Raw genomic sequence first — 21,742 nt, 5'->3', positions numbered from 1 at the left:
AAACAGCTGTCCATCCACAAAATCACTTTCACAGACTTTTACATTAAATGTTCCCTCCTGGAGGAATGACCTGCTCAACTCAATCCCAGCAGCTGAGTCCTTAGCCATCTTCAAGAATCATCTAAAAACACATCTTTTCCATCTTTATTTGACCCTCTCACTCTAGCACTCTCTATTCTAATTCTATTCTTAAAAAATAAAAAAATAACAAGTCTTTTAGACTTGCACTCTATTCATTTATTAACTGCTTGTTTTCTTAAAAAAAAAAAAACTAACTAACACTAGCTTCTCTATTCTATCTTTTTCTTTATTATACAATTAACAAAAGCAAAAAAGGCCTTTAACACTAGCTTGCTCTATTCTTTTTCTATTCTATCTGTTTACTTTTTATTTATTATATGATAAAAAAAAACCTTGCTACGTGTACTGCGTTAAGATAACTGAGACTTGTTATAGCACTTGCGTATCATTGCTCTTTTGTTGATTTTGATCGCTTCCACTGTCCTCATTTGTAAGTCGCTTTGGATAAAGGGAACGAGGGTTACCATATGTAACTGAGACGTTGTATAAATATTATATATGAAATTAATAAATATGTTATAGGATATTGCAATAAATGTAAATAAATAAATTAATAACATAAATAAATAAAATAAAATGTTAGCATTAATAAATGGGAGTGAATTTAATTTATTTAACATGAAAATCACATGAAATACACCTTGAAATAAAAATAAATAAATAATTAAATACACCTTGAAATAAAAATAAATAAATAATTAAATACACCTTGAAATAAAATTAACAAATAAATATATCACAAAATAACAACAACAAAAAAATAATGAAATGTAGCAATCAATAATTATAAACCAAATGAAAAATTGAAATGTAAAATGTGAAAAATTACCTGAAATATGATGTTATATACACCTTTAAATGAAGAACAGCATGAAATATGCCTTGAAATAACCTATAAAAGTCTCAAGGGTGAGGCCTAAAGACGTGCTTTGTTTTAAATTTGTTTTCATTTCTAGAAATGACTTTTTCATGAACACCAGATTCAAGGACTTTTTAAAGCACCATTTATTTTATATCAAGCACCTATCAAATTCACACCCCAGCATATGTAGTGTCATGAAAGACCTTACAGTACTTAACATTTCACTTACACTTATAAAAGATTTCAGAGTAAAAACGTTTTGAATGTGTAGGTTTCATAAATTTAGACCGTTGTGTTCAAAGGAATTGAATGAAAGTCAGTACTGGTAATATTCCAATACAATATGTTTAATGTATGTTAAATAAATTATTGCACTTTTTAAAAAATATATTTCATTCAATACCAAGAAGTATAAATTAAAATGAATAGTATGGCTTTGCAGGTTAGCGCATTATTATCGCGTTAATGCATCAATTAATTAACATGGACAATTATTTTAATCGCGCTTTAACACAGTTTTTATTCTTATTATTATTATTATTATGAAAGTCCGTTGCTCACTGGCTCTGAATACACATACAGACAAACCATGGGTCACAGGAGGGGTGGGATGTTGATCAGTACTGGCTTGTCATCACGTGTCTCAACCAATGAGAGCAATAGGGAAGGGCCTAAGACTGCAGCAGCGCTCACATTAACACTCCCGATAAAATTATTTAGGCTAAGCATCAACATTCACAAACCACTGTTCACTGTTATTTTTAACAGAAAAGAATGCAACGTGCTCGTAATCACGACTTCATAAGTGGGAGATAGGACGTTTCCGATAGCACGTGAAGACAGCAGAGAAGCGCTCTAGCCCAGCACAGTGGAGTGCATCGTTTTGTTAACTTTGTGGTTTATTATTTTGAGTCGTTTGGGACGCGGTAACACACGGCTCTCTCACAATATATTGCTTTACAGATCTATCACTCTTGCCGCTCAGAAATGTTCACGCAATCATGCTGCACGCATCAGTTCCAACTAAAGCCCAACTGAACCACACTCTGGCCCACCTCTTCCAACCGAGCCAGGGCCGGAGCGATCACACTACTCAAACGAACCGCGCTTTGGGGGTCAAACGCGCTCGGGCACGGTTAAGATTGCCTAGTGTGAGTACACCCTTATTCTCCCGCATCCCGCACCCACACTCTGCTGCACATTGGTGTAATGTAACGAAGTAATAATACTTAGTTACAGTACTTAAGTATTTTTTGGGAGTATCTGTACTTTACTTGAGTTTTTATATTTCAGCCAACTTTTACTTTTACTCCACTACATTTCCTAATTAAAATGTATACGTTTACTCTGATACATTTCCCCAAAGCATATTCGTTACTTACTACAAAACAGTCAGAAGTCAGAAGAACACGGACTGCAGGAAAGCAGGTTTGACGAATCAGTGGGTTGGCGTTTGCAAGTTAAAGGGTTAGTTCACCGCAAAATGAAAATGATGCTGTGTTTTACTCACCCTCGAAGCATCCTAGGTGTATATGACTTTCTTCTTTCAGACGAATCCAGTCGGAGTTATATTAAAAATTGTCTTTGATCTTTCAAGCTCTATCGTTGCACTCAGCAGGTGTTGCATTCCTTCGGTTCAAAAGACGTGAAAATAAAAAGCACCCTTCCACAAAAAAAACTGTCTCACACGGCTCCGGGGGGTGAACATGAGGTCAGCTTTGCGCATGCTCCGCTCAGAAGTGACGCTCGCGGAGAGATCGAAACAAAACAACGGTCACTAATGGACTTTGTTCACCCCCCGGAGCCGTGTGAGACACTTTATTTTGTGGAAGGGTGCTTTTTATTTCACGTCTTTTGAACCGAAGGAATGCAACACCCGCTGAGTGCCATGAAACAGCTTGAAAGATCAAAGACAATTTTTAATATAACTCCGACTGGATTCGTCTGAAAGAAGAAAATCATATACACCTAGGATGCTTCGAGGGTGAGTAAAACACAGCATAATTTTCATTTTGCGGTGAACTAACCCTTTAAGGCCGTTTCACACTGAGCGTGATGCAAAAAAGCAAGGCGAATTGCAGACGAACATTGCTTTCACACCGAGCACGAAACGATTGATCGCCTTCTGCTAATTCACGCCTGCACGCTAGGTGGCGCTGACCAGCAATGCATTTTTACTCTATATGAGAATAAATCTGTTCTCAGATACCAAAGATAATAGGAACTCGGCATCCACTCTCTTCTCTCTACCGAGATACTCTTCTTTGGTGTTTGTTTACACTGGTTTTCGAAACAGTGCCACCACTCTTGCCTTTTTGTGCAACAGCAGCTGCTCTGGGCACGTGATCTAAGCTCAAATCTGATTGGACGGCCCGTTTCATCGTGGAGCGACGGGGAAAAAATCGACACAGGACGGAAAAAAAAATCCTTGCCTTTTCGCACCGCGAATGATCGTACCTGGTGTAAATAGCCCCATAGGGATCTATTGTTTTGATTCAAAAGCGTCATGGCCGAACATTCATACCAAATTTTCACTTTCAGTGTGAAAAGCCCTTAAGACTCCTAAAAACACCTTTGCTCATGTGCAAACAAGTGCACGCACAATTGCATATTCGTTACTTACTACAAAATAGTCAGAAGTCCGAAAAACACGGACTGCAGGAAAACAGGTTTGACGAAACAGTGGTCTGGTGCTTGCAAGTTAGACTCCTAAAAAAGTCCTTTGCTCATGTGCAAACAAGTGCACGCACAATCGCGGATGATTCATTTTCCACTCAAGTCAAGTCTGGGGTGTGTGACATACAGTATATCTTCTGTGATAATATGGTAAGTGTTGTTGTAATGATGAGCGATCTAACATTATCAAGTATATCACCAAATCACACAAACAGTGCATGCACGTGATTTATTAGGCTATTAAAACTCAAAATTCAAGGCATTCTAAATTGTAGACCCAAAGCAGAATCAACCATCATGTCTCCAAGCAACATACAATAGTGATGTTTTGTTTATTGAATGAATCAGCTTTTTGAATGAATCGGTTGAATAAATGATTTAGTGATTCACTCATTAACAGTCAAATGCTTTGTTTCTGAATAAATCAGTCGTTTGAATGAATCGGTTGAATCTCAATGACTCACTCATTAACAGTCACTTGCTGTCACCTACTGGCGGTTTTAATTTCACATTTCGACTATTATTTCATGTTTTAAATTATTTCAAATTATCAGTATTCAGCGTTTTATGTTAAAAACAAAACATTAGGCCTATTTATGCATCTGTAACTGCAGTTTAAATGCATCCATGTCCCCTCTGAGATACATAAACTGTGTAAATAAATACATCTAAATGCTATTTCAGATGCAGATTCCAGAAATGTTTTCTTATGTTGGAATGAAAGACACTAAGTACCGGATGAAGTGCTTCTTATTCTTATCCAAAAATACAAAATGGAAGAAAGAGTTAAAACTGAACACAATCTTGCTACTCAAGCTGTGTAATAACACATATATATATATTTATTTGGTTCTTTTCCATTTTGCATTTACTTGCACTTTTACTTTCAATACTTAAGTACATATAAGATAAAAAAAATACTTTTCGTACTTAAGTACAATAAATATCACATACTTTAATATTCTAAACGGTGACTTCAACTTCTACCAAAGTCATTTTCTGGTAAGGTATATGTACTTTTACTTTAGTATGGCTTTCAGGTACTTTATACACCACTCTGTTGTGTCGAGTCCCGCGATCGTGCAGGTCTCTAATGTTATGATCGAGGCTCTGGACTCTGAGCAATACTTGTTTTTCTATAACAAACTATAAAATATTTTCTATAAAAACCTAATGCCCTGGCAGTGGCAAATATATTTAATTTGATTACATTAATATTATAAGTTGAGATTTACAAGAAATATTTTAAATGCTACTATGTAAAAGGAATACTGCTGTAAAAAAGCACCTTTTTTGTTTAAAGTGTTTGCAAACCAAATGTTATTGCACTTTTGTTCATATAGCAGTACTTTTAAATGAAAAAAGTGCGCAATACACTACTTTTGAATGCATTATTGAATTTTGTGCATAACAATGTGATTAATTGCAGACAAATCATGCAATTAAAATTTTTTATCATTGCCCAGCACTAAAATAGTTATGTCAAGTTAAAAATGAACAGTTTTAACCACTATTTGTCTGTGCTGTATTACTGGAGCTGACAGGAGATTTGATTGGCCAATATAAACACACACGTGTTGATTTTCTTCCTCCTGTGCATGTTTTGTGTGCTTGTCTGCGCACCTGTATGCGTCCTGCGATGCCGCTGAAGCTCGTCGCTCCTGGTGAACCGTTTCCCGCAGAAGATCCAGTTGCAGACGAACGGCCTCTCTCCCGTGTGCCAGCGCAGGTGAGCCCTCAGGTGCGACGTTTTGCCGTAAACCTTCCCGCAGCCCTCCATGTGACACACGTGCTGCTTCTTCTTTGACGGGTCACTGTTATTTCTGTCAGAATACAGAGAAATTACGCTAAATATTTTGCTTTAGCTGGTCAAAACTCTAACTCAATAAAGAGACTTTTAACATTTATATATCTATATATATATATAATGTTTTGTACAGTCTGATTTACTAAAAACACATTTTACATTTTCTGCGAGTGGTTCTTGACTATGGACGCATGTTTCCTCTGAGATGCAACTCAGAATTCAAAGAAAAAAGTCAGAATTGCGAGATGTAAATTATTCTTGCAATTCTGAGTTTATATCTCAGAATTCTTGCAATTCTGAGTTTTTCTCTCACAATTATGATCCTGCAATTTTTATATAAACTCAGAATTCTAAGAAAAAAAGTCAAAATTGTAAGATATAATCTCAGAATTCAAAGAAAAAGAATTACGAGATATAAACTCAGAATTCTAAGAAAAAAGGTCAAAATTGTAAGATATAAACTCAGAATTCAAAGAAAAAGAATTGCGATATATAAACTTAGAATTCTAGGGGAAAAAGTCAAAATTGTAAGATATAAATCAAATTTATAACAAAAAAATTGTAAGTAAAAATGATGAGTTATAAGTAAAAAATTCTAAGTCAATTTTGACTTTTCTTTCTTAGAATTCTGAGTTTCTCACAATTTTGACTTTTTTTTTACCTTTTTTATTTTATATCTATAGTATATAATATATAGTTTGTCTTTTTCCCCTAGAATTCTGAGTTTATATCTCGCAATTCTTTTTCTTTGAATTCTGAGTTTATATCTCGCAATTCTTTTTCTTAGAATTCTGAGTTTATATCTCGCAATTCTTTTTCTTTGAATTCTGAGTTTATATCTCGAAATTCTTTTTCTTTGAATTCTGAGTTTATATCTTACAATTTTGACTTTTTCTTAGAATTCTGAGTTTATATTTCGTAATTCTTTTTCTTTGAATTCTGAGTTTATATCTTACAATTTTGACTTTTATATATGACTTTTATAATTTATATCTCGAAATTGTTTTTCTTTGAATTCTGAGTTTATATCTTACAATTTAGACTTTTTCTTAGAACTTTGAGGATATATCTTGCAATTCAGCTACGGAATAGAAAAAGTAATTATGACTTTTTATCTCGCAAAACTGACATTTCTCTCAGAATTGCATGATATAAATTGTCATTAGAAGAAAAGTCCAAATTGTGAGACATAAACTAACAACTGCTTGCAAAAAAAGTCAGAATTGTGAGATAAAATGCTGCAATTACTTTTTTCCCATGGCGAAAACAAGCTTCCATACTGCTAAAAAACAGCATGAACAAGTCTTTTAATCCCCTGTTTTAATCTCTTTCAGTTTCTAACTTGAACACTCTGGGATTACACTCCTTTATTCCTGGCTGACGTACCTCCCCTCTCCATCCCTGCAGTTGGGGCAGGAGCAGGCCACTCTGCGCAGCCTCTTGCCGGGCTGACCCTCCTGCTCCGACGGGCTCTGGACCTGCCCCATCTGCTCTGAACTCGTGCTGCTGATGTTGCCAACGGTCACCGTCACCGGGGCGGACTGAACTTTGACCCCCTCTTGACCCTGCTGCTGACCTGTGGGATTTCACAAACAGCACAGTTGATTAAATCACTCTTAAAACAGCCCTTATTTTCCATAAGAAAGCCTAGTCACCGGTGAATCCAGACATGCAAAGTCCAATAACAAAGAGCCTGAAATCTGACACCTTACCAAGCATTTGGAAACAACATTCGACTCATAAAATATAAATGCCTTAATTTGCTGTTTTACTTCATGAGTAATAAAGAGTCTATGGAAAAACACACAATTGCATTTACAGTGTCTGAGAAAACAGTGTCATTTTCAAATTAAACATCAAAGAGTTTTAATCAGGAAAACACAGCGGCCACATTTTACATTTTGGATATATGTGGTTACAAATACTGTGATAATTATTGCAACATCTATTAATAACTTATGCCAGATCAAACCTCTCCTCAAAAACAAAGGGGAAAAAAATTATATTACAATTTTCCAGATTAAATGGTGCCTAATTTTAGAACTATTAAAATGTTATGCTCTATAACATTATTTTCCTGACAATTAAGCACATTTCCAACACCCACATTTTGATTACTGTAATAAATAAATAAACAAGTAACAGTGATATTTTAGTATCACTGAGATACTATTACAGTTTTTATTATTCAGCATTAATTTTTATTTAAAAATTTTTTTTCATTTTAATGTGAGCTAGTTTTAGTCATTTTGAGTTTTTGTCCTTTTTATTAGTTTTTTTTTTCAAATGTCTATATACTAATTAATTTTTATTTCTGTTTTAGTTATTTTAGTTAAGTTAAACTAATTACATTTTGGATATATGTGGTTACAAATACTGTGATAATTATTGCAACATCTATTAATAACTTATGCCAGATCAAACTTCTCCTCAAAAACAAAGGGGAAAAAAATTATATTACAATTTTCCAGATTAAATGGTGCCTAATTTTAGAACTATTAAAATGTTATGCTCTATAACATTATTTTCCTGACAATTAAGCACATTTCCAACACCCACATTTTGATTACTGTAATAAATAAATAAACAAGTAACAGTGATATTTTAGTATCACTGAGATACTATTACAGTTTTTATTATTCAGCATTAATTTTTATTTTAAAAAATGTTTTCATTTTAATGTGAGCTAGTTTTAGTCATTTTGAGTTTTTGTCCTTTTTATTTGTTTTTTTTTAAAATGTCTATATACTTTTTATTAATTTTTATTTCTGTTTTAGTTATTTTAGTTAAGTTAAACTAAATGAAAGTACGATTTTTTGTTTTATTTTAATTTTAGCTCGTTTTAGTAATTTTGAGTTTTTGTCCTTTTTATTAGTTTTTTTTTTCAAATGTCTATATACTAATTAATTTTTATTTCTGTTTTAGTTATTTTAGTTAAGTTAAACTAAATGAAAGTACGATTTTTTGTTTTATTTTAATTTTAGCTCGTTTTAGTAATTTTGAGTTTTTGTCCTTTTTATTAGTTTTTTTAAATATGTCTATTTTTTTATGAATTTTTATTTCCGTTTTAGTTATTTTAGTTAAGTTAAACTAAATGAAAGTACGATTTTTTTGTTTTATTTTAATTTTAGCTCGTTTTAGTAATTTTAAGTTTTTGTCCTTTTTATTCGTTTTTTTTTTAAATGTCTATATACTTTATTAATTTTTATTTGTTTTAGTTATTTTAGTTTAGAAACTAAATGAAAGTAAGAAATGTTGCTCAAATAAAGTTGAATGTATTTTTTGTTTTATTTTAATTTTAGCTCGTTTTAGTAATTTTGAGTTTGTCCTTTTTATTCGTTTTTTTTTTTAAATGTCTATATACTTTTTATTAATTTTTATTTGTTTTAGTTATTTTAGTTTAGAAACTAAATTAAAGTAAGAAATGTTGCTCAAATAAAGTTGAATGATTTTTTATATTTTATTTTATTTCAGTTAAAGTTTATTTCAATTACATAATTTTTCAAAATAAATACATTGCATACCAGTCTTATTTTAGTATCTTTGAGATACTACTATAGTTTTTATTAATATTTTGAATTAGTTTTTATTTTTATACTTTCATACTTGCTGTTTTCATTTTCATTTTAGTTTGTTTTTGTAATTTTGTTTGTGTTTTTATTATTTGTATTATTTGTTTTTATTTTAAATATGCCTATATAGATTTATTAATTTTATTTCAGTTTTAGTTATTTTAGTACATGAAATTATACTAAAATAAACTGAGAAATGTTGCATTGGCAACTACCTGAAATCAATTTTTTTTATATTTTATTTTATTTCAGTTAAAGCTAATTTTATTTCAAGTAACAAAGGTTTTTTTTTATGGTTTTAGTTTTAACTATAATAAACCTGCCTCATAGTCACTACTGTAATGTAAAAAAAATATTTAAATATTTTTGTATTTATTATTTATTTTAAAAATATTTTAGATTTTTAAAAAAAGTATTTTTTATTAACCATTCAATTAATTACATTTTAAATTGTATAGTGTTTCTACATCGTGGTAGTATTTTCTGTACTGCTTTTTCTGTATATACACAGATGTACATAAAAGGATAACTTTATTACAGAAAGTTTTAATGAACTTCTTTCATTCATCTAATGAGGATCACCATTAAGACTCAAAAATGTTAATAGTTTTATACACAGGCTTCATTTTCTTGCACAAAATGATTTTGGGCTGAACATGAACATGTTTTTTCATGAGACTCACCAACTCAGTCCAAACGTTTAAATGAATTCAACTGAGAACTGTGCATTAATTCCAAATAAATCGCTAAATTATTCATGAAGATAACCGGCCTCTATGGACCTTTTTCACGTTTCCGGGTTTCTCAGCAGCGGAAGTCGTCATAGTTGGGTTAACTTCAAGAGCAGTGAACAAATAAATGCACCGCACAGCCATTTGCACTCTGCATCGAAAACATATATATGAATGCGCTGTTGCACCTCTGATAACTTTAGGCTTATTCTGCTGCATTTTTATAAGCCTTTTGACGGGTTGTGTCATGGAGCTGTAAAAACGGTTACACTCACTAAGTGAATGAATCGCGTTTGTGCCGAACTCTTATTACAAAGCAAAAATAAACACTCTCCTTCCTTCGATCCATGAACGTTTCTCTCGGTTAATGTACGCGGTATCACAGTCTGAAGCGTCTGTCATAGCAAATCAACACATGCTGTTGTGAATAATTAAGCGAAGCATCTTCTCATAGGATCAGAACACGCTGTCTGATGAATAATTTAATAGACAAAAGTAAGAAATGTTGCTCAAATAAAGTTGAATGTTTTTTTATATTTTATTTTATTTCAGTTAAAGTTTATTTCAATTACATAATTTTTCAAAATAAATACATTGCATACCAGTCTTATTTTAGTATCTTTGAGATACTACTATAGTTTTTATTAATATTTTGAATTAGTTTTTATTTTTATACTTTCATACTTGCTGTTTTCATTTTCATTTTAGTTTGTTTTTGTAATTTTGTTTGTGTTTTTATTATTTGTATTATTTGTTTTTATTTTAAATATGCCTATATAGATTTATTAATTTTATTTCAGTTTTAGTTATTTTAGTACATGAAATTATACTAAAATAAACTGAGAAATGTTGCATTGGCAACTACCTGAAATCAATTTTTTTTATATTTTATTTTATTTCAGTTAAAGCTAATTTTATTTCAAGTAACAAAGTTTTTTTTTTATGGTTTTAGTTTTAACTATAATAAACCTGCCTCATAGTCACTACTGTAATGTAAAAAAAATATTTAAATATTTTTGTATTTATTATTTATTTTAAAAATATTTTAGATTTTTAAAAAAAGTATTTTTTATTAACCATTCAATTAATTACATTTTAAATTGTATAGTGTTTCTACATCGTGGTAGTATTTTCTGTACTGCTTTTTCTGTATATACACAGATGTACATAAAAGGATAACTTTATTACAGAAAGTTTTAATGAACTTCTTTCATTCATCTAATGAGGATCACCATTAAGACTCAAAAATGTTAATAGTTTTATACACAGGCTTCATTTTCTTGCACAAAATGATTTTGGGCTGAACATGAACATGTTTTTTCATGAGACTCACCAACTCAGTCCAAACGTTTAAATGAATTCAACTGAGAACTGTGCATTAATTCCAAATAAATCGCTAAATTATTCATGAAGATAACCGGCCTCTATGGACCTTTTTCACGTTTCCGGGTTTCTCAGCAGCGGAAGTCGTCATAGTTGGGTTAACTTCAAGAGCAGTGAACAAATAAATGCACCGCACAGCCATTTGCACTCTGCATCGAAAACATATATATGAATGCGCTGTTGCACCTCTGATAACTTTAGGCTTATTCTGCTGCATTTTTATAAGCCTTTTGACGGGTTGTGTCATGGAGCTGTAAAAACGGTTACACTCACTAAGTGAATGAATCGCGTTTGTGCCGAACTCTTATTACAAAGCAAAAATAAACACTCTCCTTCCTTCGATCCATGAACGTTTCTCTCGGTTAATGTACGCGGTATCACAGTCTGAAGCGTCTGTCATAGCAAATCAACACATGCTGTTGTGAATAATTAAGCGAAGCATCTTCTCATAGGATCAGAACACGCTGTCTGATGAATAATTTAATAGACACCGACGTGTCATCGATGTAATATAGTCCTTTGCCACGTCACAAATTGTGACGTCAACACGATGTAGATTTTAAAACCGGAAGATGAAATAGAGCAAAAAAGCTGCAGTCCGTAACCTTTGGCGCTCTAGCGGTTAATAAACAGAACTGCGTGCGTCTTGTGGAAGAACATTGTAGCCGGAGCTACTTCTCTCTGTTTATGTCTATGACGAATCACGCAGGTACTGGGCTATTCCGCTAGGGCTGCACGATAAATCGAAATCGCGATTGGGCCGAAGCTGCGATTATCATGCGTATCTTTCAGTGAAGCACGGTTCTGTGATCAGTAGTAAATCTCCATCCGAAGTAGGGCTGGGACAATAAATCGATGCATAGCGAATCGAGAAATGATTCTGCGATTTTCCGAAGGCATCGTGATTCTCTCTTGAATCGATTCTGAGCTTAGTTTTTAACAGCAGCTGGCACTGCGTGCTTTAGAAACAGCTGAATTCTGCTTGCTTCCAGTTCCTTACACACGCACCACTCGAACCTAAAATAATCATTCATAAAGTTCGAAAAGGTTGAAGCGAATTATAAGGATGTGCACAGTGGGCTGTGTTTACATTAATCTCGCATCATAAAAGCATGAAAGACGATGTGCAAGTACATTTAACCACTTACATTACTCAGCCGAACGCACAAGCGCATCATGCGTATCTTTCAGTGAAGCACGGTTCTGTGATCAGTAGTAAATCTCCATCCGAAGTAGGGCTGGGACAATAAATCGATGCATCGCGAATCGAGAAATGATTCTGCGATTTTCCGAAGGCATCGTGATTCTCTCTTGAATCGATTCTGAGCTTAGTTTTTAACAGCAGCTGGCACTGCGTGCTTTAGAAACAGCCGAATTCTGCTTGCTTCCAGTTCCTTACACACGCACCACTCGAACCTAAAATAATCATTCATAAAGTTCGAAAATCTAGATTGCATCGAATGCATCGATTTATTGTCCCAGCCCTAATCCGAAGGCCAGAGAAACTCCAAATATGCCCCGAAGAAGAAACCCAGGAAATCCCTATAGCGGTCCGTAACCTTTGGCGCTCTAGCGGTTAATAAACAGAACTGCGTGCGTCTTGTGGAAGAACATTGTAGCCGGAGCTACTTCTCTCTGTTTATGTCTATGACGAATCACGCAGGTACTGGGCTATTCCGCTAGGGCTGCACGATAAATCGAAATCGCGATTAGGCCGAAGCTGCGATTATCATGCGTATCTTTCAGTGAAGCACGGTTCTGTGATCAGTAGTAAATCTCCATCCGAAGTAGGGCTGGGACAATAAATCGATGCATCGCGAATCGAGAAATGATTCTGCGATTTTCCGAAGGCATCGTGATTCTCTCTTGAATCGATTCTGAGCTTAGTTTTTAACAGCAGCTGGCACTGCGTGCTTTAGAAACAGCTGAATTCTGCTTGCTTCCAGTTCCTTACACACGCACCACTCGAACCTAAAATAATCATTCATAAAGTTCGAAAAGGTTGAAGCGAATTATAAGGATGTGCACAGTGGGCTGTGTTTACATTAATCTCGCATCATAAAAGCATGAAAGACGATGTGCAAGTACATTTAACCACTTACATTACTCAGCCGAACGCACAAGCGCTCTTCTTCATGAGCATTTGAGTGTGTGTTTAAAAACTAGCCTAGAGCGCCATCTGCTGTTAAAAACTAAGCTCAGAATCGATTCCAGAGGGAATCACGATGCATTCCAAAAATCTAGATTGCATCGATTTATTGTCCCAGCCCTAATCCGAAGGCCAGAGAAACTCCAAATATGCCCCGAAGAAGAAACCCAGGAAATCCCTATAGCGGTAGCTGAATAAACAAAAGATTTAAATGCTTTCATTGATTCAACGTGATTAATAAACACACAACTATGGCAATATATGGTTTAACGGAGTTCTTATCATTAAAATCTTCATTATAATAAAGTATCCAATGCTAATCGACATTACTAGCCTTTAACATTGCTCAGAATACTATGAAATCTGTTGCGTGCCTTATTCGGTGTAAGAATTATTTCAAACACTCAGCTGACGTTATGAAGTAAAAACATGTTATTAAATGTGGTATGTTTCTCGTGCTTTCAGATGGAGCAGCATTTACAGAGCCATAGTTCACTGAGAAGCTACGCAAACAGCTTTCATTATCGCGAACGATTTCTTAGATTTCATAATCGTACGATTATATCGTCTGCGATTTTTTTGCATAGCTTGTCAGTGAACTATGGCTGTGTGTAGTAAATGATGCTCCATCTGAAAGCAGGTGATGGAGATTTACTACTGCAGTGTTTCCCATAGACTTGCACTATGTTTGTGGAGGCATATATATGCAAATTCATTCTCTGCCAGCAGGAGGCGCTGTTGAAGTGGTAGAGATGGAGGTTTTCCCGGTAACGGCTGTAAACAAAGCAGCGCTCTGCTCACAAACGCTGCTTTATCAGACATTACATGCAAGATGAAATTAAAATGACATCCAAAATTTTCTGAAGACAGTCAGTTTCCTTCAGAAATACAGTGATATTAAAACACTCGCACCAGGTTTCGATTTTGACACGTGCAGTGCTCAAGTTTATGCAACGAAGTCAAAGCCTTTTGTAAAATCTATTTGTGGCTGTCAGTTTTGATATTGTGCGCCACAAATAAATCAATGTATGGGAAACACTGTACTGTTTACAGAAATGGCTTTACTGACAAGATGCGCATGACAATCGCATTCGTTTAATCGTGCAGCCATATACTCTGCAGCGGTACCTACCTGAACCAGTCTAAAATAGTCAGAATATAAACACTTATTATAGGTGTACCATAGTGATTCAGGACAAGCCAAAGACACTGTTTGGAAAATGGATTCATGGTGTACACGCTTATTATATAAATTTTGGAAATTTTGAACACAAAACAAGTTACGGACTGCAGCAGTTTTCTCCAACAATTAAAATTAACGAATGCTAGCATGGCCTTCTATGATGTGCAACACAAACTCACTGAAAAAGTAGTCTGGGGTTTCATGACCCTTTAACACCGATTACGACGCGTGTCACTCTGTCTCTATACTGAGTTCAACAGGTGTCACATGACAGGTGGGAGGGGCTTACCTTGAATGCCGGTGATGGTGAGCGGAACGCCTTGCACCTGCATTCCAGCCGCCCCCAGCCCCGCGATGTTCACCGTCTGCACCCCAGTCCCTGAGGGCAGCTGGGCGGCGCTGAGCGTGATGGGCGACCCGCCGAGGGTCAGCGGGGCGATCTGCGTGAACGTCCCCCCGCTCGAGCTGGACGCCACGGGCGCAAGCGTCAGCTGCTGTGGCAGGCCGGCGTTCTGCACCTGCACTGTCTGCCAGCTGATCTGACCCGACGGGGTGAGCGTGGGCCGGATCAGAACCTGTGTGGGGTTCTGGAAGGCCTGCAGCTGGAGGTTCTGCTGCACCGGTTGCAAAGTCTGTATGGAGCCCTGGACTACTTGCTGTTGGGGCGACTGGATCTGGATCTGCTGGAGAACTGGATGCCCTACGATTTGGAACTGCTGGATTTGGCCGGACTGCTCGGATGCAGATTGGAGGCCGTTGGATTGGGCGAGATTCTGGGCGTCCGACTCGCCCCCTTGACTGTCTTTCTGGCTTTCAGCTCCGGTAGATAACGTCGTAGCATCTGCTACCGCGTCGCTGGCCGTCTCGCACGTGGATTCCGCTGTGCTCACTTGGTTTCCATTTGAAATGCTTCCATCGCCTGATTGGACGAGTTGAATTGAAGCTCCGCCCCCTGTTGCCGCTGCAACGTTATTGATAACCGGCAATGCCAAAGTCATGCCGCCGAGGTTAATGGGTAGCGTCGTCATCATAGGCGCTTGTGTACCTTGAATAGTAGTAGTATATTTTTATTTAATGCCATGTCAGCATCTTAGGCTATTTTCAAGGCAAAAACATAAAAAAAAAATACAAGTATAAAGCCCCGTCACACCAAGAATGATAACTATAAAGATAACTATAATAGGGATGTCACGAGAACCGATAACAAGTTGATATAAACTTTTAAAATCCTGCCGATACTTGTTTTTTTTAGTAGCGTAAGTACCGATGGTACTGGTATTCTAATTCTATTCTTAAAAAAAAAAAAAAAAACTTGCCCCTTTTAGACTTGCACTCTATTCATTTACTAACTGCTTGTTTTTTTTAAAAAAAACAAGCAGTTAGTAAAAGAAAAGAGGGCAAGTCTAAAAGGGGCAAATTTTTTTTTTTTTTTTTAAAAAAAAAAAAAAAAACTTGCCCCTTTTAGACTTGCACTCTATTCATTTACTAACTGCTTGTTTTTTTTAAAAAAAACTAACACTAGCTTCTCTATTCTTTTTGTAATCTATCTGTTTTCTTTTATTTATTATACAATTAACAAAAAGCAAAAAAGGCCTCTAACACTAGCTTGCTCTATTCTTTTTCTATTCTATCCGTTTTCTTTTTATTTATTATGTAATTAAAAAAAAGAAAACTTACTACGTGTACTGCGTTAAGCTAACTGAGACTTGTTATAGCACTTGCGTATCATTGCTCTTTTGTTGATTTTGATTGCTTCTATTGTCATCATTTGTAAGTCGCTTTGGATAAAAGTGTCTGCTAAATGACTAATGGCTTGTTTCCACCGAGCGGTACGGTTCAGTACAGTATGGTATGGTACACAATTATGTCCGTTTCCATTATCAGAAGTTGTGAATGGCACCAAAATAGCGAACAGTACGTTCCACTTTTTTGGTACCCTTCCGTTGGGGTACCTAGCACAGCAAAGGGTACCAAAAGGGTGCAGCTAAACTCACTGCAGAACGTTGATTGGTTGACTAGAATCATCCTTTTGCGTGATACAAGGGGATAAAGGTTCTCCTTCACTCCATGAGTGTTGGGCTTATTTACATCCGAGTGCGCAAACTAGGGTTGTAACGATATACTGGTATGACGGTTTATCACAGTTTGAATGTGCAAGGTTATCATACCGTAAACATATCTACGGTTTATGGCCGCTTCACTCTGCATTTACTTGGCTGCTTACATGCACTTACAGTGGAGAAAATGACAGGGACTGAGATTATATCTAATCTCCATCCCCGCCGAAAAAAAGTTACAAATTCACAGTATGGGCATACTTTGGATATAAATAAACGAACGCGGGGTTGTCTTTGAGGACGGATCCAATTTGCAAAAAATGTGGACTCAAAGTGGCTGCAAAAGCAGGCAATACATTCAACATGTTCGCTCATATTCGTGGACACCATCCCTCCGTGCAGATAAAGGTGTATCGCATTTATAACAAGTTATAAATTAAGGCCGTATGATTTCCGTGATGCAGAGGGAATCCCGGTGCAGTCGTGAACATGGAATTTACAGTATAACGAGGATGTCACTTAAAACGCGCAATCTGATGGATAAATAAAAAATAGATATACGTGTCTGTGAATATTAAAGAGCAAAGGGACTGCTGTATAAATAATCTGCTTGTTTCTGCATGTCTCTGAGTGACGCCGTTTTATCTACTACACACTGAAGTACACATGACGCTAATGGGGTTTTCAGTGTCTACATAAACATGAACATCACCAGAGCTGCTCTGAGAGAAAACTTAAATAAACATGTCCTAGTTTTATTTGAGAAAAACCATTGCCAAATACACTCTGAAACTCAAGGTCCGCTGCAACCCGTCAAAATAAAAGTTAGATTTAACTTGAAATTATGACAAATACATTAGCATTGTTCAATGTACTTCAAAGTTATAATAACTACAATAATAATATTCTTTATAGTAATTAATTTATTTAAACATTATTTTTAAGGAATATCACGTTTGTCCATGTTTTAACTTAGTATAGCCTACCTCTGCTGTGCAGAACTTTGCCAAAAATACAAGTTGTTAAATTCTCATTTGATAACATTTTAAAACATTAATTAAAATGTTAAAGTGTGATATAGATATACAGTGGGTACGGAAAGTATTCAGACCACCTTAGATTTATCACTCTTTGTTATATTGCAGCCATTTGCTAAAATCATTTAAGTTAATTTTTTTCCCTCATTAATGTACACACAGCACCCCATATTGACAGAAAAACACAGAATTGTTGACATTTTTGCAGATTTATTAAAAAAGAAAAACTGAAATATCACATGGTCCTAAGTATTCAGACCCTTTGCTCAGTATTTAGTAGAAGCACCCTTTTGATCTAATAAAGCCATGAGTCTTTTTGGGAAAGATGCAACAAGTTTTGCACACCTGGATTTGGGGATCCTCTGCCATCCCTCCTTGCAGATCCTCTCCAGTTCTGCCAGGTTGGATGGTAAACGTTGGTGGACAGACATTTTTAGGTCTCTCCAGAGATGCTCAATTGGGTTTAAGTCAGGGCTCTGGCTGGGCCATTCAAGAACAGTCACAGAGTTGTTGTGAAGCCACTCCTTCGTTATTTTAGCTGTGCGCTTAGGGTCATTGTCTTGTTTTTTTATTTAAGGGGGTCTGAATACTTTCCGTACCCACTGTACATAAGGTGTATAGCTTTATTTTTAATTGTTTTTTAAAAAAAATTTTTTTTTTTTCAGAAGGGAGACTTCAATACTTTCATTAAAATGGTTTCAAGTTTGTTGTAATAAAGGATTTGTTCACTCAAATAACTTGTTTTTATTCTTTTAAGAGTCATTGTTACTGATAAGAATTATTGTTGTTTAATATATACCGTGAAACCGTGATATTTTCTGAGACGATTATCATACTGTGAAAATCTCATACCGTTACAACCCTAGCGCAAACACAAAAAAAATATATGTAAATGTACCGAAGGTAGCGACTAGCGAGGCTGCAATTCTTCCGAAATTGATGGGGGCAGGCAGAGCATACGCCTGGAAGTGTTTCAGTCAGTCCTCAAAGGGTTAAGAAGAAGAAGAAAAAACGCCTAAAAGTACACAGGACTACAAGTGGAAGACGGCGACGATATATGAATATGATTGTGTGAGATTTAAGCACAAGCTCTGCGCATGATCAGCGCACACAAAGTTACTGACTGTTTGACAGCTTACAGCTGGTTTATTCGTTGTGTATCCGTCCGCGGATTATCCTTATCAACATTATTGGCTAATATTACTGGTTTAAATAATTGTTTTTTATGTTAATGGTTTGAAAAAATATTTTCGGTCTGCCAGTATGTCAGTGAATTCAAACTAATGCTTGCATTAATTATAGGGGTGTGTGTGTGTGTGTGCGTTATTTGAAGGCCAAGTGCCACTAATGTTGTGTTTTTATAATTTTAAATAAAAGAGTTAATGTTTAAGTATTATTGTAATATCGATTTGTTACCGCGTTACTTATTTGAAAAAGTAACTCAGATATTCTCTTGTAAATTAAAAGTAATGCGTTACTTTACTAGTTACTTGAAAAAAGTAATCTGATTACGTCACTCGCGTTACTTGTAATGCGTAACCCCCAACACTGTTACAGAGTACCGTGTACTTTTAGTGGTATCAGTAACGACTACTAGATTTTTGGTATCGTGACATCTCCAAACTATAAAGATAACGATATTAGCGTACACACCAGTGAACGATATCGTCTGTTTATTCTAAGCTGCCGCTTTAAATTCTCGAGCTCGTTACAGCAGGATGGATTCTGATTGGGTGTCAAAGTTTGTATCGTTCATCAGCTGGAAAAAAATCATTCTGAAAGTGATTCCAAAGATATCGCTTCTCTGTGCCTTTATCGTTATAGCTGTGGTGTGGACTCTGCTATTCTTTAAAGGGATAGTTCACCCAAAAATGAAAATTCTGTTATTAATAACTCACCCTCATGTCTTTCCAAACCCGTAAGACCTTCGTTCCTCTTCGGAACTCAAATTAAGATATTTTTTATGAAATCCGAGAGCTCTCTGACGCTCCATAGACAGCAACGCAACTGCAATGTTTCCAGGCCCAGAAACATAGCAAGGACTAGAGGTCGACCAATGTATCGGTTTTGCCGATTAATCGGCACCGATAGTTGATTGCTGGAACTATCGGTTATCGGCAAACATACATGCCGATAGTTTTCCGGGTTGCATCCATTGCTGGAGCGGCTGAGAAGGGTCTGCTGTCATTACACAGTGCGAGAGCGGCCTCTAGTGGTTGAAATCATTGACAGCACGTGCTATTTGTTTAGACACGTGATACTGCACGCTGAACAGAGCGGGAAACTTCAGACGCGGATTTAAATGCAGCCGACAGAAAATCCTGCTGTGCCACAGAGCGCCATTCACATAGTTTTCCATTAAATTACATTATATTGGTCCCGAATCGTTGTTAATGTACATAATGAATTGTGTATTGTGCATTTTCAGCAAAACGTTTGTCTTTCTGTGGCTCTAATAAAGTCTGTGTGCTTCATTTATAGAGCTATAATATAGGTCGCGCTTTCTCTTTCCGTTTGCTCCGTTTTTTAAACACCGAACTTCAAACTCATCTATCCCAAATTGTTCATTCTTGAAGTAAACTTGTGTCTGTTTGGTGATTAAATAAACCGTTTTAGACCGCTGCTCGAGTTGAACGCGACATGTCCGGCGTGTGTGTGATACTGGTGAGTTCTCCTAGACTCAGCGCTGCGCTTTTATTTTGATTAGATAATCATCAAGTGTTCAAGAATAGAAGAAGTTAAAGTGTGAGAGTATACATACAATATCCATATGTAATTTTAATGCTATAGCCTTAGTGTATATATTTAAGATGTGCATCTTTAAGCATGACAGTTGAAATTAAGTGGCAACACTTTAAAATAACAGTCCATTTGTAGCATTAAGATTAATGAAAGCTGTGTAAGTATTGTTCCTTGTTAGAGTGTTAATTTCAACATTTACTATTACTATTATTATTTTTACTACTACTACTAGTATGGTTCAGTACTGTTTTTGTTAATAAAGCCCTATTTTAGTTTTTGTTCAGTATCAATTTTAAAACAATTGGTTTATTAATTGGTATCGGCCAGTGTGTCCAACCTAGCTATCGGTATCGGCAAAATCCACTATCGGTCGACCTCTAGCAAGGACATCGGTAAACTAGTCCATGTGACATCAGGGGTTCAACCGTAATTTTACGAAGCTACAAGAATAAATTTTGTGTGCAAAGAAAGCTAAAATAACGACTTTATTCAACAATTCTTGCTGGCGTGCCGCTGCAGACGGGATGAGGAGGAGAAGAATTGCTGAATAAAGTAGTTATTTTTGTTTTCTCAAAATATTTCTCATAGCTTCGTAAAATTACGGTTGAACCCCTGATGTCACAGACTAGTTTACTGATGTCCTTGCTACGTTTCTGGGCCTGGGAACATTTTAGTTGTTTAGTTGAGTCGGATTCCATCAAAAATATCTTAAATTGTGTTCCGAAGATGAACGAAGGTCTTACGGGTTTGGAACGACACGAGGGTGAGTAATTAATGACAGAATTTACATTTTTGGGGTGAACTATCCCTTTAATATTGAGAACGATTTTTAGAACTATATCTTTATCGTTATTTTTATAGTTATCATCCTTGGTGTGAACGGGCCTTTACGAATACAATAAAAACCAGCAAACAAACAAACACTAATTATATTACACAAGATTTTTTACACTGACATATAATAAAAATTCTAAAACTTTTTCTGGCAAAATTGCGTACCTTGAATAGTTTGCAGCTGCAAAGGAAACGATGGCCTGATTTGAAGCGGAATCGTCTGGTTTTGCGTGACAAATCCGGTTGATCCCGCCCTTTGGGGCGTGGCCAGAATGGCTTGGTTGTTTCCGGCGGGAATGAGCTGGATCTGTTCGGGCTGGATGCTTAAGGCCGTGGGGTTACTAGGGCTAATTTGGATCTGCTGTCCATCGGCGGTCTGAAGGTGCGGGATGACTTGATACTGAATCCCGCCCGACGAGTTCGGCAGATTCTGCACCTGGATGATTTGAAACTGCTGCTGCTGCTGCTGTGAGCCAGGTGCGTTATTCGAACCTGCCGCCTTGACCTTTCGCCTCGCCGCGCTCTCGTTCTGCTGAACGCTGTCCTTGGTTGCAGCGGCAGGGGAAGTGGCTATGATCTGCCAGCCGTTTCCCGTCAGCTGCGCGGGAACCAGCTCGAGCTGCTGCGT

At 36.0% G+C, this 21,742-nt stretch overlaps 1 protein-coding gene across 4 annotated transcripts in view; it reads right to left on the bottom strand.

Moving 5' to 3' along the window:
• Positions 1 to 5,132: 5,132 nt before the first annotated feature.
• The window catches only part of sp4 (sp4 transcription factor), a 21,042-nt gene continuing 4,432 nt past the window's right edge, over positions 5,133 to 21,742 (bottom strand). For 2 of the 4 annotated variants that reach the window (XM_016260250.1, XM_016260252.1), the window contains exons 4-7: positions 21,280 to 21,724; positions 14,734 to 15,489; positions 6,813 to 7,002; positions 5,133 to 5,442 (exon numbers count right to left, since the gene is read on the bottom strand). In XM_016260250.1, coding sequence (XP_016115736.1) covers positions 5,148 to 5,442; positions 6,813 to 7,002; positions 14,734 to 15,489; positions 21,280 to 21,724 — 1,686 coding nt within the window. In that variant the 3' untranslated portion in view covers positions 5,133 to 5,147. The remainder of the gene's footprint in view (positions 5,443 to 6,812; positions 7,003 to 14,733; positions 15,490 to 21,279; positions 21,725 to 21,742) is intronic. The other 2 variants (XM_016260251.1, XM_016260253.1) reach the window with 1 other exon arrangement.

This window comes from Sinocyclocheilus grahami, unplaced genomic scaffold (assembly GCF_001515645.1).
Source record: "Sinocyclocheilus grahami isolate Dianchi unplaced genomic scaffold, SAMN03320097.WGS_v1.1 scaffold2039.1, whole genome shotgun sequence".
NCBI lineage: Eukaryota > Metazoa > Chordata > Actinopteri > Cypriniformes > Cyprinidae > Sinocyclocheilus > Sinocyclocheilus grahami.
The sequence above is the reverse complement of the archived record's forward strand: the minus strand, read 5'-3'. Positions and strand labels throughout refer to the sequence as shown.